The sequence below is a fragment of the Neoarius graeffei genome, chromosome 17 (genome assembly GCF_027579695.1).
Source record: "Neoarius graeffei isolate fNeoGra1 chromosome 17, fNeoGra1.pri, whole genome shotgun sequence".
In the NCBI taxonomy this organism is placed as follows: Eukaryota; Metazoa; Chordata; class Actinopteri; order Siluriformes; family Ariidae; genus Neoarius; species Neoarius graeffei.
In genome coordinates this window covers 19715102-19731510 of record NC_083585.1, presented here as the reverse complement: position 1 = coordinate 19731510, position 16409 = coordinate 19715102, and the positions used below count along the sequence as shown (strand labels likewise).

The 16409-nt window shown below is 41.2% G+C and overlaps 1 protein-coding gene across 2 annotated transcripts in view; it reads right to left on the bottom strand.

The window, feature by feature from the left end:
• Nucleotides 1-16409, bottom strand: part of ubash3bb (ubiquitin associated and SH3 domain containing Bb) — a 70410-nt gene that overhangs the window by 26505 nt on the left and 27496 nt on the right. For both annotated transcript variants that reach the window (XM_060943815.1, XM_060943816.1), the window contains exons 2-3: nt 2999-3052; nt 277-463 (exon numbers count right to left, since the gene is read on the bottom strand). In XM_060943815.1, the coding sequence (XP_060799798.1) occupies nt 277-463; nt 2999-3052 (241 nt within the window). The remainder of the gene's footprint in view (nt 1-276; nt 464-2998; nt 3053-16409) is intronic.

The window sequence follows — 16409 nt, the reverse complement described above, 5'->3', positions numbered from 1 at the left end:
CTTGGGGACAATTTCAAGTCATCAGCATGCTTTTGGGAAGTGAGAGGAAACTGGAGAACCCAGGAGGGACCCACACAGACATGAAGAAGACACACAAAATTCCACATAGACCATAACCTTAGCTGAGGATCAAACTGGGAACTGGGGATCCTGAAACTTTCAGACGTCAACACTACCCACTGCACCACTATGTCCACCTATATACATACAGCATGGACCAAATATTATCTAGAAAAAAAGGCTATGAAAGTAAACTACCTGAAAAAAAAAGCTCACCATAAAGAACTGACAGAGTGTGATGTGAGGAAATATGTTGTGGGCTTTGTTCTTGCCGCAGGTGAGGCGTGACTGCTGCCAGAAGTGAGACAGCTGGTTCTGAAGAGGGCCACTAGGCCGTAAGTACAGTACATACTCTCTGGGCAAGGGGTCGTCCAGAAAAGGGTCATCTACATGGGAGAAAAGCCTGCAGAGAGGGGATCAACAGATCATGTGTCTCACAAGTATCGTTAGAATACATCACAGAAAAGTATATTTATGTTACTATAAGCAACCCATGCATTATCCATAACTGCTTAGCCTGTGCAGGGTTGAAGGCAAGCTGGAGCCTATCCCAACTGACAATGGGCAAGAGGTGGGGTATACCCTGGACAAGTCGCCAGATCATCGCAGGGTTGAGACATTCATTCACAACCATTCACACTCACGGTCAATTTAGAGCCACCAATTAGCCTAACCTGCATGTCTTTGGACTGTGGGGGAAACCGGAGCACCCCGAGGAAACCCATGCAAACACGGGGAGAACATGCAAACTCCACACAGAAAGGCCCCCGTCGGCCGCTGGGCTCGAACCAAGAACCTTCTTGCTGTGAGGCGACGGTGCTAACCACTACACCACTGTGCCACCCATAAGTAACCCAAAGAATTTTAATTAATGCACTCATATTCAATAACTACACATTCATACATTCATTCACTCCTAATGACAAATTCTGAATTGCCAATTGACCTACTCACATTTTTGAGAAGAATCCTGGGAACTTATACAGACATGGGGAGAATAGCCAGCATGCTGCTCAAGAACAATTAATGCTCATGTCAATTCTTTACATGAATCACAATAAACCATAAACCTGAAAGATCATAGCTCTAAATCATCTCCTTCCACCATTGACAGTGAATTAGACTGGGAGCAAGTGACACTGCTGGTTTTAATTGGCAGGAGGTCTGGCTACCACTTCAAATTGGCTTCTTATGCAATATACACCAGGAAAGCAAAAGATACCGGGAATGTCTTTCCAGTAGGTGTGTCACAATTTTTTTTTCTAAAAGAGCATTGGAAGGCATCCGAACCATTAAGCATCATTCAAGGCATGACACATGAATGATCCATCCATCCATCTTCAATACTGTTTATCCTTCAGGGTCATGGGGGAAGCTGGAGCCAATCCCAGCTGAATTCAGGTGAGAGGCGGGGTACACCCTGGCCAGGTCACCAATCTATCAAAGGGCTGACACAGAGACGAACAACCATTCACACTCATGGGCAATTTAGTGTAGCCAGGTGGGGAGATCATGCAAACTCTGCACAGAAAGGCCGCAATTGGCCACGAGGTTCAAACCCAGAACCTTCTTGCTCTGAGGCAGCACTGCTAACCAATGCACTACCATGCTGCCCCATGAGCCATTTTATTTTTCAGTAATTTTGTGTCATTTTTACATGACAGAACAATATGTTTTAGCAGATAAGATTATATATTTTATTTATGTATATATCATGAACCTCATGATTCACTTTGATCACTTTACTCATTCAGAGCGTCAAGACAATTATTGATGCATTTCAGTTTTTCTATATGGTTCATACATCCAAAGATTTTATATATATATATATATATATATATATATATATATATATATATATATATATATATATATATATATATATATATATATATACATATATATGCATTCAAGGGCAAAAACCCAACATTTGAATGCATTAAATCACATTTCTTAAGCTTTTGGATTAAAGCTAGACTGCCTTTCAGATATTTCAAGTGTAGGTCATAAAAAGAATTTTCCCCAACACCCAGTTAGTTTTGTTTAGTGGGCTGAAAGCGACTGAATTTGAATCACAGACTTCCAATTTTATTAGGTTTTTTTAATAGAACAATTAATGACTTTAGGGCCATGTGGCCCTCAATTCTCCGCTATTTTTTCCTGCTTCACCATGACCCAAGTCAAGATACTACATCATGCATCATATGGTGGGCTTTCCCTGTTCACGCAAGGCATTGTGGGATACAAATTTGAAACAGGAGAGAAAAATGGAGGACGCGAGTGTACGAATGAAACGTGAAAGACCGACTACAGTAACGGAAAGAAAGCGAGAAGAAAAGACGTTATGTTATATACGAAGGCAAGGAAACGCAGGACCAAACTAATAAATATCGGCGCTCAGCGAGCACCTCGGTGTGATCAGCTGTTCGTTTAGCGACAGAATGATGGAACTGTCAGTGCACGCTCAAAGGTAAACCTGCGCATGCACACACACGGACTTCCTCTGTCTGCTTGACTGTGTGAAGCGAGCGATTTCATGCACATTATTTGCTCGGGAATCCCCTCAAATTAAATAACTTCCCAGCCACAGAATGGCCTGATATATTTTTTTTGAGATATGACAGAAATAAACATATATCACAATGAGCAAATTTCAGAGGGAACTAAATTTCACTGATTTTATGAAATCGAAAGGCCGTCTAGCTTTAATGCATGAAAAGAGCTCTGAATAAATGCATGTCTAAGGCTGAGGCTAGACTAAGGCAAGAACAGTTTTGTACTGTGATCCTCCAGGAGCGGTATGATGTGACACACACACACACACACACAGCATCGCCAGTGGGAGGCAGCAGAACACAATAGCAAGGAGCCGAATTTGAGGGCGGTATGTATTTTGTACGATTGCTTTCAGTGTTAAGGAAATGAAAAGGGGTCTTACCAGTCACATGCAAGTTGTACATTCCTGCCTCCTGTAGAAACCAGTGCCTTCAACCTGCAATCAACATAAGTAGATGGTAGCACACACACTCATCATCGTTCATTCTAAGAGAATGGAAATGTCTCGTGTGAAATAACCTGATGGTTTTTCTTTTTTGCATTGTGGCACTGTATTGATTTTCCACATTCGTTTTCAGTCACAACACATTAATTCTGATCCCCTCAATGAGCAGCATATACAGTATCACACAAGGGAAAATATGAAGTACATGTTGGACATTAATGATTTTTGGCATATTGTAACACTGTCTCTTTTTCTTGTTGCACATGGTTTATCGTGAGAGGGGTTCATGCTTGCGCTGACTAAAACTGTGTGGGCGGACATGAAGCTACAGAGCCAAGAAGTGATACTCTGTGTTCCATGATGTGACTCACAATCACAAAGACTTGACATACAGGGGCTTGTATACAGTGTCTTAATACGATTGATGACAAAACGGAGAACGTTTGATGGATAAAATACCTTTCTGATGCTTTCAGAAGAGTGTGTGGAAACAGTTAAGCGATGTGGGAGAGAAGATGAGTATACTGTTCCCTTGCATAGTAAGGGTTGAAAAATAATACAAGTGCAAAAGGTCTTGCTTGGTCACTTATTAGCATATGATATAAGAGATGATCATATTCTACAGAGAAAAAAAATCTGAAATTGTACATTTAGATTAATGGTGAAACCAGCATAACATTTAATACCCTTAGAAGTTGTTTACCAAGTGTTAGAACACTGACAACTAGGGTTTGCAAAGTAATACGCCATTCCATATCACATGGAAGAATAAAGCATACAATCACAAACTTAGGTCGAGCTGAGAATTTTCAAGTGCAAGTATTATTCTTTGGCTTCACCAGAAAAAAATAAGCCCTATATTCATACCAGGACATAGTTTTGTTCCAGGACATGATTCTTATCACTACTACGTCTTCCTGAACACCCAACAGGGAATTTTTTCGTGGTGGATATTGTATATCTGGGATAATTAATGCCGTCTGACCTGATGCATGCTCACTAATGAGATAATTAGCAAAGAATGATTTGAGTCATGAGAAAGTGTGTCATATCCGCCGCCCCAGTAAAATAACAAGGGTATGATCCTTATAGCATATTTATAGCTGAACTTTTATACTTCTATTGCAGAATAATTTAGTGTAAATGGTAATGCTTTACATCAAGGTTCCCTTAACTGACATTATTTAAGCATTATGTAACATAAACGAAAAATATGAACGTTAATGAACCTTAAGTAACATTTCCAAAGTGAATAAAACTCATTTATTGATGGGTTGTTTTTTTTTTCTTTCAAATAATCTCATCTCATTATCTCTAGCCGCTTTATCCTGTTCTACAGGGTCGCAGGCGAGCTGGAGCCTATCCCAGCTGACTACGGGCGAAAGGCGGGGTACACCCTGGACAAGTCGCCAGGTCATCACAGGGCTGACACATAGACACAGACAACCATTCACACTCACATTCACACCTACGCTCAATTTAGAGTCACCAGTTAACCTAACCTGCATGTCTTTGGACTGTGGGGGAAACCGGAGCACCCAGAGGAAACCCACGCGGACACGGGGAGAACATGCAAACTCCGCACAGAAAGGCCCTCGCCGGCCACGGGGATCAAACCTGGACCTTCTTGCTGTGAGGCGACAGCGCTAACCACTACAACACCGTGCCGCCCAACATCAATAGTGAGCTAATTAATTAATGTTTAAAATTGTTAACTGGCAAAAATTCCCAAATGAATAGCAAGTTCCAATATTTACATATCAAAGACCAGAGTTCAGAAAGTTATCAACATTTACAGGCATAATTTTGCATAGCCCTGTGATGACCTGGCGACTTGTCCAGGGTGTACCCCGCCTCTCGCCCGTAGTCAGCTGGGATAGGCTCCAGCTTGCCTGCGACCCTGTAGAACAGGATAAAGCGGCTACAGATAATGAGATGAATTTTGCATAATTTTAGGTGGACTAATTTTCAGCAATGGATAGAATAAACACTAAATGCAGTTAACATTTACAATCTACGTCAGTTAATACATGTTACTTTGTTAACATTACTTATGGTTTATTAGTGCTAAATTTAATATTTGTTAATGTTAATTACAGTTGTGGTCAGAAGTTTACATACACTCATCATGATAATTTGGGGCTGTTAATGATTTCCTTGAACTGTTCTTTTTCCAGGGTGGAATGATTGTACAGCGTACATCTTTAATGACTTGAAAAAACAAGTGCACAAGTTTGAATTTATTTTGGATTTTCTCTAATCCACACAGGGTCAAAATTATACATACAGGCTCAAATATATACATACACCCCCACTAATATTTGGTTAAATGTCCCTTAGCAAGTTGCACCTCGACCAGACGCTTTTGGTAGCCATCAACAAGCTTCTGGCATAATTCTGGCTGGATATTTGACCACCCTTCTTGGGAGAATTGGTAGACTTCATTTAAATTGGTTGGTTTCTGGGCACGGATCTGACTTTTAAGAGTAGTCCACAAATTTTCAATAGGGTTGAAGTCGGGGCTTTGGGAAGGCCATTCCAGAAGCTTAATATTAGCCTGCTTTATCCATTCCAAAACCAGTTTTGATGTGTGTTTGGGATCATTGTCCTGTTGAAACACCCAATTGTGTCCAAGTTTCAACTGTCTAGCTGTTGATTTGAGGTGAAGTTGAAGAATTTGGAGGTAGTCCTCCTTCTTCATTATTCCATCCACTTTGTGCAATACACCAGTACCACTGGCAGCAAAACAGCCCACCATGCTTGACAGTTGGTACAGTGTTCTTAGGTTTGAAAGCCTCACCTTTACTCCTCCAAACATACCTCTTGTCATTGTGGCCAAATAGCTCAATCTTTGTCTCGTCTAACCATAAAACATTTCTCCAGAAGGCATTTGGCTTGTCCATGTGGGCAGCCGCAAATTTCAGTTGAACTTGAAAGTGTTGATTTTGGAGCAGGGGCTTCTTTCTTGGTCAGCACCCTCTTAGTCCATGGCGATGTAAAACTCACTTCACTGTGGACAGTGACGCTGGTGTTCCAGCAGTTTCCAGTTCATAGCAGGCTTGAGCCTTGGTGGTTCCTGGGTTGTTCCTGAACATCCTAACCAATTTCCTCTCATCTCAGGGACAGTTTGGGTCTTCTTCCAGACCTTGCCAAAGTGGTGACACATCGGAATAACTTGTACTTGCGTACAGTTGTTTGAACTGATGATCTTGGAATCTGCAGTTGTTTAGAAATGGCTCCAAGAGACCTTCCCAACTTGTGTAAATCTACAATTCTCCTTCTTAGATCTTCACTGAGTCCCTTGGACTTTACCATGGTTCTGAATATTGGTCAGTCCAATGAGTGCTGTCAAGCAAATCCTTTTTATGCTGGCAAAGAGAAATTACCAGTTGTAGTCAATCATGATCACAAACGAGAAGTTAATAGGGCTTGGCCTTGTCAAGTTAAAAGACACTGTAGAACCTTCAGCACCACTTATTAACAGATTTAAGCGAATGTATGTATATATTTGAGCCTGTATGTATAATTTTGACCCTGTGTGGATTAGAGAAAATCCAAAATAAATTCAAACTTGTGCACTCAATTCTTGTTTTTTGAAGTCATTAAAGATGTACGCTGTACAATCATCCCACCCTGGAAAAAAACAGTTCAAGGAAATCATTAACAGCCCAAAATTACCATGACATTCATGCCCATGATGAGTGTATGTAAACTTCTGACCACAACTGTATGCATAATGTCCGATAAGGGAAAAAGGGAATGGTAATGTAAAATGTTATCATGTATGTATACACCAATCAGTTATAACATTAAAACCACTGACAGGTGAAGAAGTGAATAACACTATCTCATTACAATGGCACCTGTCAAGGGGTGGGATGTATTAGGCAGCAAGAGAACAGTCAGTTCTTGAAGTTGGTGTGTTGGAAGCAAGAAAAATGGGCAAGCGTAAGGATCTGAGCGACTTTGACAAGGGCCAAATTGTGATGGCGAGATGACTGGGTCTGAGTACAGTATCTCCAAAATGGCACATCTTGTGGGGTGTTCCTGGTATGCAGTGGTACCAAAAGTACCTACCAAAAGTGGTCCAAGGAAGGACAACCCATAAACCAGCGACAGGGTCATGGGTGTTGAAGATTCACTGATTTGCATGGGACACAAAGGCTAGCCCATATGGTCCAATCCCACAGAAAAGCTAGTGTAACACAAATTGCTGAAAAAGTTAATGCTGGCTAAAACAGAAAGGTGTCAATGTTAACGTTTTCAGCAGTTTGTGCTAACGTAGCTCTTCTGTAGGATTGATGTGATTCAGTGAGCCTTCGACACCCATGACCCTGTCGCCGGTTCACCGGTTGTCCTTCCTTGGACCACTTTTGTTCGGTACTAACCAGTGCATACCAAGAACACCCCACAAGATGTGCCATTTTGGAGATGCTCAGACCTAGTCATCTCGCCATCACAATTTGGTCCTTGTCAAAGTCGCTCAGATCCTTACACTTGCCCATTTTTCTTGCTTCCAACACATCAACTTCAAGAACTGACTGTTCTCTTGTTGCCTAATGTATCCCACCCCTTGGCGGGTGCCACTGTAACAACATCCATCCATTATCCGTAACCGCTTATCCTGTGCAGGGTCACGGGCAAGCTGGAGCCTATCCCAGCTGACTATGGGTGAGAGGTGGGGTACACCCTGGACAAGTCACCATGTCATCGCAGGGCTGACACATAGAGACAACCATTCACACTCACATTCACACCTATGGTCAATTTAGAACCACCAATTAGCCTCACCTGCATGGACTGTGGGGGAAACCCACGCAGACACGGGGAGAACATGCAAACTCCACACAGAAAGGCCCCCATCAACCACTGGGCTCAAACCCAGAACCTTCTTGCTGTGAGGCGACAGTGCTGACCACTACACCACTGTGCCGCCACTGTAACAACATAACGTAATTCATTTCACCTGTTAGCGTTTTTAATTTTATCCCTGATCAGTGTATAAAGCCCTTATTATTGTGTATCTATAATAATGATAGCAGTAGATGCAACAATGCTGAATATGGTTGTTAAAAATGATTGCTGAGGTCTGATTCACATCAGTCACTTCCCTTCCAAACTGTATGTGCATTGTGTCAGTGCATTAAGACCTCAGGTCTATGAAGCAGGTGTCCAGAGATCTCTTTCACAGTGGCTTTATTAACTACTGAAGTGAAACCCTACAGTTTGCAATGGCCTCCCCTTAAGGTCACAGTCTCCTAATGCCTCTGAAACTAAGGTTTAAATTGCAGAGTAAGGCAATCCCTCAATAATATACCATCCAGAGACTTATCCTTGTGCAGAATTGAGTCTTCACAGTGTTCAAAGACAGAGTTTATGTTAGCAAAGAACACCACAGTGGCTCATGGCCCACTGAAAGCTAGTGGTGCTCGGTGAATGCGATAAAACAGTGGTTTTCCACTTTCATATGACTAAACTAAGAAATGCAAGCAAAACCACTGTGAAGCACCTGTTTTCTAAATCAAATATAGATGGGTATGTGACAAGCAAATTGTTTAATATGCAAAAAGGGAAAAATGATTAAGCATGAAAATATGCAAAACAAGAAGTTTAGTTTAAGCATGAGGTTTCATCATGCAACACAGTTACATCAGTAATTTCTCGTCTATAAGTACACCACAGTGGTAAGCTAACCATGGTGCGCTGACAAAGGCCACATTTCCTGATTACTCGGAGAATGCTTTGCCTTGCTCGCACTAAAAGCACAGAAACATGATTTCAGATATAAAGGTCATGAAACTACAGTAAACACTGTTTAAAGGGTCATGCTCATCCTCTAATCAGTTGTGGAAAAATAATACACCGACTTGAGCAAAAATGCTGATATTGTAGCAATAATTCACGTCAGCAAATGTAAAATTAACAATCAAGCAACTTGCTCAAGGAAGAGTAAATAAGTTGTCTGGTGAAAAAGAAACAAATTGCATTTTGCATGTCTACAATGCTTTAACTAACCAAGTAAGCCATGCTGAAGTGATCTTCCTCTTCTTCTTTTCCCCATAGCCAGCAAGGGCTTTAAGGGCAGCATTGATGACATTTTAACAGTCCATCATTGGTGTGTCTAGGGCATTTAAACTTGGCAGAGCCCATCCCTCTGAAGTGCTCACCACCACAATTATCAACTGTCTAAAGAAAGGTAATATTGGCTAGCTGGCTAGTTAACTTAGGCCCTGTCCACACGGCAACGGATTCAGGTGAATCTGATAAAATTGTTTATCGTTTCGGCCTGGCGTCCACATGGCACCGGCGTTTTGGGTGCCCCAAAACGAAATCTTTTGAGAACAGGTTCCAGAGTGGAAAGATCTGGCAACGGCGCCATTGCGAAGTCGTCTGGATGAGTAGAACGGATTTGTTTACGATGACGTCACAACCACATGTGCTTCATGCCGGGTAGAAGTGTAACGAACTCGATGCGAGTTGTCAACAAATCCTATAACTTGGTTCATGAAACGCGCTTACAAAATATTTTCACTGTGAATATTTATTGTGTAATGGTGCAAAGTGAGAGAGAGAGAGAGAGAGAGAGAGAGAGAGAGAGAGAGAGAGAGAGAATAGCCCTTAGGGCAGAGTCAATCCCGCCAGCAAAAATAGGGAAAAAAAAAAGGAGCAATCTCACCTCTTCAGATGTTGGTTTAAGTCCTACAATACATTCCTCAAAAAGGGCGTAGAAGAACAAATTAATCCATCAACGTGTAGCATTCAATTTATTCCGGACCATTAAAGACGCCGCCTTCCGCGTAGAATCATACGTCATCCTCGCTGCCATATTGGATGGGGCAAAGCGGAGAATAAAGATGCCTCATTCATGTGCTGCGTTTAACTGTACCAACAGGTTTACCGTCCAAACGAGATCACATGGGATTACCTTTCACAGGTGAGACTGGAAAAATACTTTTCATTGTATTTGGTCATTATAACGTAATTTTACAAACAGATTTTTCTGACTGTGGCTAATATGAAGTCTCGCGCATAATAGTTTATGCGCATGCGTCCTTACTTCTTCTATTATTCTGGTGTCTCCGATGGGACCGTCTTACAGCGCACCTAGAGGTGTGGCATGTGTATTGCATCATTTTCAGCAAGCGTTGCGTTGCCATATGTACCTGATATTTTACTGATCCGTTGCCCATGTGGACGCGATTTTTTTTTTTTAAATCTCGTTGCCGTTGTCGTGTGAATGTAGCCTTTGCCACATGCTGTTGAGGTTTTAGTAACTTGCTATGCTCTAGTGCTAGCTAGTGGTTAACACTGTCACCTCACAGTGGTTCTAGGTTCAAACTTGCCGCTCAACCAGGGCCTTTCTGTGCAAAGTTTGCATGTTCTTCTTGTGCCTGCATGGGTTTCCTCCCTAAATTATGATTTAAACTACTTGGAATTGCCTATAGGGCGGCACGGTGGTGCTGTGGTTAGCTTCACAGCAAGAAGGTCCTGGGTTCGAGCCCAGTGGCCGATGAGGACCTTTCTGTGTGGAGTTTGCATGTTCTCCCCGTGTCTGCATGGGTTTCCACCGGGTGCTCCGGTTTCCCCCACAGTCCAAAAGATATGCAGGTTAGGCTAATTGGTGGCTCTAAATTGACCGTAGGTGTGAATGTGAGTGTGAATGGTTGTGTCAGCCCTGCGATAACCTGGTGACTTGTCCAGGGTGTACCCCGCCTCTCGCCCATAGTCAGCTGGGATAGGCTCCAGCTTGCCTGCGACCCTGTAGAACAGGATGAGCGGCTACAGATAATGGATGGATGGATGGATGGATGGATGGATGGATGGATGGATGGATGGATGGATGGATGGAATGAATGAATTGCCCATAGGTGTGAATGGCTGTCTGTCCCTCTGTGTTCGCCTTGCAATAGAGTGACCAGGGTGAACCCCACCACTCTCCAAGGTCACAGGTGAGCAGGATTGATTCAAGCTCAAAGGATAAGTTTATCCAGTTCCAGCTTATCCAATGGATAAGTGGTATAGAAAACGAATGAATAGGGCAGTGGTGGCTCAATGGTTAAGGCTGAACAGAAGGTCAGAGGTTCAAGCCCCAGCACAATCAAGCTGCCACTGTTGCACCCTTTGAGCAAGGCCCTTAACTCTACCTGCTCCATGGGTGCCATATCATGGCTGACCCTATGTTCTGACCCCAACTTCCCAACCAGCTGGCATATGTGAACAAAAGTATTTTGCTGTAATGTATATGTGGCAAATAAATATCTGAATGTTTCTAGCTACATAGTTAGTTTCAGAGCTACGGTATCTATCAAAGATGCCCTTAATACATTGTCCTGAGCTTTACCTAAATAATGTAGCAGCACTTAGATACCTGTATATCTATCACAACAGCCAATAACTACTGACGTGTTATCTTACAACCCCGATTCCAAAAAAGTTGGGACAAAGTACAAATTGTAAATAAAAATGGAATGCAATAATTTACAAATCTCAAAAACTGATATTGTATTCACAATAGAACATAGACAACACATCAAATGTCAAAAGTGAGACATTTTGAAATTTCATGCCAAATATTGGCTCATTTGAAATTTCATGACAGCAACACATCTCAAAAAAGTTGGAACAAGGGCAATAAGAGGCTGGAAAAGTTAAAGGTACAAAAAAAGGAACAGCTGGAGGACCAAATTGCAACTCATTAGGTCAATTGGCAATAGGTCATTAACATGACTGGGTATAAAAAGAGCATCTTGGAGTGGCAGCGGCTCTCAGAAGTAAAGATGGGAAGAGGATCACCAATCCCCCTAATTCTGTGCCGACAAATAGTGGAGCAATATCAGAAAGGAGTTCGACAGTGTAAAATTGCAAAGAGTTTGAACATATCATCATCTACAGTGCATAATATCATCAAAAGATTCAAAGAATCTGGAAGAATTTCTGTGCGTAAGGGTCAAGGCCGGAAAACCATACCGGGTGCCCGTGATCTTCAGACCCTTAGAAGGCACTGCATCACATACAGGCATGCTTCTGTACTGGAAATCACAAAATGGGCTCAGGAATATTTCCAGAGAACATTATCTGTGAACACAATTCACCGTGCCATCCGCCATCGCCAACTAAAACTATAGTTCAAAGAAGAAGCCGTATCTAAACATGATCCAGAAGCGCAGACATCTTCTCTGGGCCAAGGCTCATTTAAAATGGACTGTGGCAAAGTGGAAAACTGTTCTGTGGTCAGACGAATCAAAATTTGAAGTTCTTTATGGAAATCAGGGACGCCGTGTCATTCGGACTAAAGAGGAGAAGGACGACCCAAGTTGTTATCAGCGCTCAGTTCAGAAGCCTGCATCTCTAATGGTATGGGGTTGCATTAGTGCATGTGGCATGGGCAGCTTACACATCTGGAAAGACACCATCAATGCTGAAAGGTATATCCAGGTTCTAGAGCAACATATGCTCCCATCCAGACGACATCTCTTTCAGGGAAGACCTTGCATTTTCCAACATGACAATGCCAAACCACATACTGCATCAATTACAGCATCATGGCTGCGTAGAAGAAGGGTCCGGGTACTGAACTGGCCAGCCTGCAGTCCAGATCTTTCACCCATAGAAAACATTTGGCGCATCATAAAACGGAAGATACGACAAAAAAGACCTAAGACAGTTGAGCAACTAAAATCCTACATTAGACAAGAATGGGTTAACATTCCTATCCCTAAACTTGAGCAACTTGTCTCCTCAGTCCCCAGACGTTTACAGACTGTTGTAAAGAGAAAAGGGGATGTCTCACAGTGGTAAACATGGCCTTCTCCCAACTTTTTTGAGATGTGTTGTTGTCATGAAATTTAAAATCACCTAATTTTTCTCTTTAAATGATACATTTTCTCAGTTTAAACATTTGATATGTCATCTATGTTCTATTCTGAATAAAATATGGAATTTTGAAACTTCCACATCATTGCATTCCGTTTTTATTTACAATTTGTACTTTGTCCCAACTTTTTTGGAATTGGGGTTGTAAATTTAACACAGAGCTTTCATACCGTACAATATCAAAGATCTGGTGAGTAACCTACTGTGCATGTTTCTGCAGTTTGGATGTTAAGGTGTTAAATGCTGAAATATCAAGTTTAGCTCAGAATTTGTAGATCATTATCACGCTATTTCCCCTGAAGCATTCAAAACTGAGAACATCTGATAAATTGGGCCAGGGATGCTCATTAGTTTCCATCATGTCAGACATTGTTGCTGCTGACTAAACATTTAGCTGTGTAGACTTTGGGGAGAAAACAGCTTTATTTTGAGTGGGACTCAAAAATAAATGTAGCAAAGTTGAATGTTTTAATACAATAAAATGAATTAAACATAAAAGTAATATGACTTAATAGTACTCAAATGAAACACCCATCTGGGCAATTTAGCCAAGACAGGAACATTGCAGCTCCAGCAACTAAATACTAAATTTGCACACAATTTCTGAAATATAAGGAAGAATTAATCTTAGGTAAAAAATTCTTAGCCAGCTGTAGAATTTAAATAGTGTGTCATTTTCTAAAAGGATATGAAAGGGGTCTTTCCACTCTTAAAGAACAAAGTAACCACAAATGTGGGGAGAAAAAAAAAAACAACTTATCATGAATTTCCATTCTCATAATAAATCAAAAAAGGCTGTGATCAGCAAATGCTCTCATAAAAAACATCCGTTTCTGACCACCAATATGGAATAAAACATAACTTTGTACTGATGAATTACGTGTCATATTTCTGTTCACACAAGACGATAAAATCGTTAAAGTTCAAAGTCTAACGATGCTCATACTCAGGTTTCTTTTAATGCACTCAGCACTGCTTGACTTTATAGCATATAGTGACTGAAGTGAATCTGGTGTCACACAGATGAGAATAAGTTCCCTTTTGAGTCTGGTTTCTCTCAAGGTTTCTTCCTTTGTCACCCCAGGGAGTTGCTTCTTGCCACCATCGCCTCTGGCTTGCTGATTAGGGATACATTTACATTTAAATGAAAATTTTATATATGTATTTCTGTAAAGCTGCTTTGTGACAATGTGCACTGTTAAAAGCGCCTTGCAAATAAAACTAAACTGAATTGAACTGAATTAAAAACCTGAGTTAGGAATAATGTCTCAACCACTATAAAAATAGATCAGATCTATTCAAACATCAAGAATTTCATTTTTTGTTAGAATTTCAGGATAGCTGATATTTTTCCCCCCAAATAACCAATAGATGGAGTCAAGTTATGGTTTTATTATTGCTATGGACTACGTTGGCAACAATGAAATACATACAGAGGTGGACGATAATGAAGTACATTTACTTGAGTACTGTACTTAAGTACACTTTTTGAGTATCTGTACTTTACTTGAGTATTTTTTTTGGCAACTTATGACTTTAACTTCACTACATTTGAAAGACAATTATCGTACTTTTTACTCCACTACATTTCAATCAAGGTCCTCGTTACTCATTACTATGAAGCAGCTTTGAAAGTGGACTTTTTTTTTTCTTTTCTTTTCTAAAACGTGATTGTTTTTTTTTTTTTTTTTGGAGGGCGGCACGGTGGTGTAGTGGTTAGCGCTGTCGCCTCACAGCAAGAAGGCCCTGGGTTCGAGCCCCGGGGCCGGCGAGGGCCTTTCTGTGTGGAGTTTGCATGTTCTCCCCGTGTCCGCGTGGGTTTCCTCCGGGTGCTCCGGTTTCCCCCACAGTCCAAAGACATGCAGGTTAGGTTAACTGGTGACTCTAAATTGACCGTAGGTGTGAATGTGAGTGTGAATGGTTGTCTGTGTCTATGTGTCAGCCCTGTGATGACCTGGCGACTTGTCCAGGGTGTACCCCGCCTTTCGCCCGTAGTCAGCTGGGATAGGCTCCAGCTTGCCTGCGACCCTGTAGAAGGATAAAGCGGCTAGAGATAATGAGATGAGATGAGATTGGTTTTTTCACAAGTGACACTGAGACAGACTATCAGTAATCACTAGGGTCATGTCACGTCCATAGACTGTATAAAATCAAGTTCACTGATTTCTCTGCAGCATTATTTAACATGATGATTTGATGGCAGAATGGAAGGAGGTGGTTCTTCTGGGGAATGCACGCACTTATGGCTATAGCTAGAACCCATGTTTCAGTTTTCTGAAAGGGATAAAGAGTCATTTTGTTTTAAATGTTTGCTTTATTTGCCTAAAACGAACCACATCACGGCCTACAAAAACTTGCCGTCCAACCTGCAGAAGCATATTGAGGCCTGTAAATGTTTTATTCCAAGAGAAAGCTTGCAGTGAAGTTGTCTGTGCTTTTGAGCTAGCGATAACATTGCAATAGCTATGCAGTCTGGTTAGTCAAATTACTTTCTATGGATTTTCCCGCCAAGTTACCATAGCCATGTCCACGGCTAACGTTTACATATAGCTAGTTAACTTGGACACTGTTAGTTAGCATGTCAAAATGGATTTACGTTAACATGAATAACATTAACTTTAATGTTTTAGTAATAATATGTTTTTATATAATATGTAATTAATATGTTTTAGCATAATCTTGCCAAATAAACAAAATGTAGAAATCCTTCTTTTCGAGTAACATTAGCTACCCAATATGATTTTGAATTTGAAAAGAGTTTGCTAGCATGTCAGGTGGAGCTTCACTGACTAGCTAGCTTAATATTAAACCATCATGATTCCACAGGCAGATTCATATATGCATGAATACATACACATACACGAGACCTGTGAGATGGACAGTCTTGTACTAGTCAGTCACAACAAATTGCTGGAATTTTTTGTTTTCATGTCAGATGGGGGGGGGGGGGGGGTGTCTTGCTTAAAGCACTGTTGCTGTTGGGCAGTTATGAAGCTCGAGGTGTGGACCTGGGTTTAAGCAGGTTGGATTGTCATTTTTATTTTCTGAGCAAGTTGCATTTACAGCGATTCCACGGTCTTCCTGATTAACATACATGTGTGCACACACTGCCAGAGCTGGGTCAGAACACAACCATGCTGGGAGGAGTGTTAGAATTTAAAGAAAAAATGAAAATAACAATGGCTCTTTTTCTGTTCATTTGTGTTTCTTTTTGTAATGTTCTACCAGGTGTTTATTCGACAGGTTCTACAAGTTAGTCAGTGAATCCAGTCGGTTGCTTCAGAGGCGTTAGGTTTTGTAAGCGTTGTGGCACAACAATGCGTTGACAGAAAATGTACTTTTAATACTTAAGTATTTTCAAAAGCAAGTACTTCAGTACTTTAACTTCAGCAAAAATTTGACTGTCCAACTTTCACTTGTACTGGAGTAACATTTGACCAGTAGGATCTGTACTTTGACTTAAGAAATGAAGTTG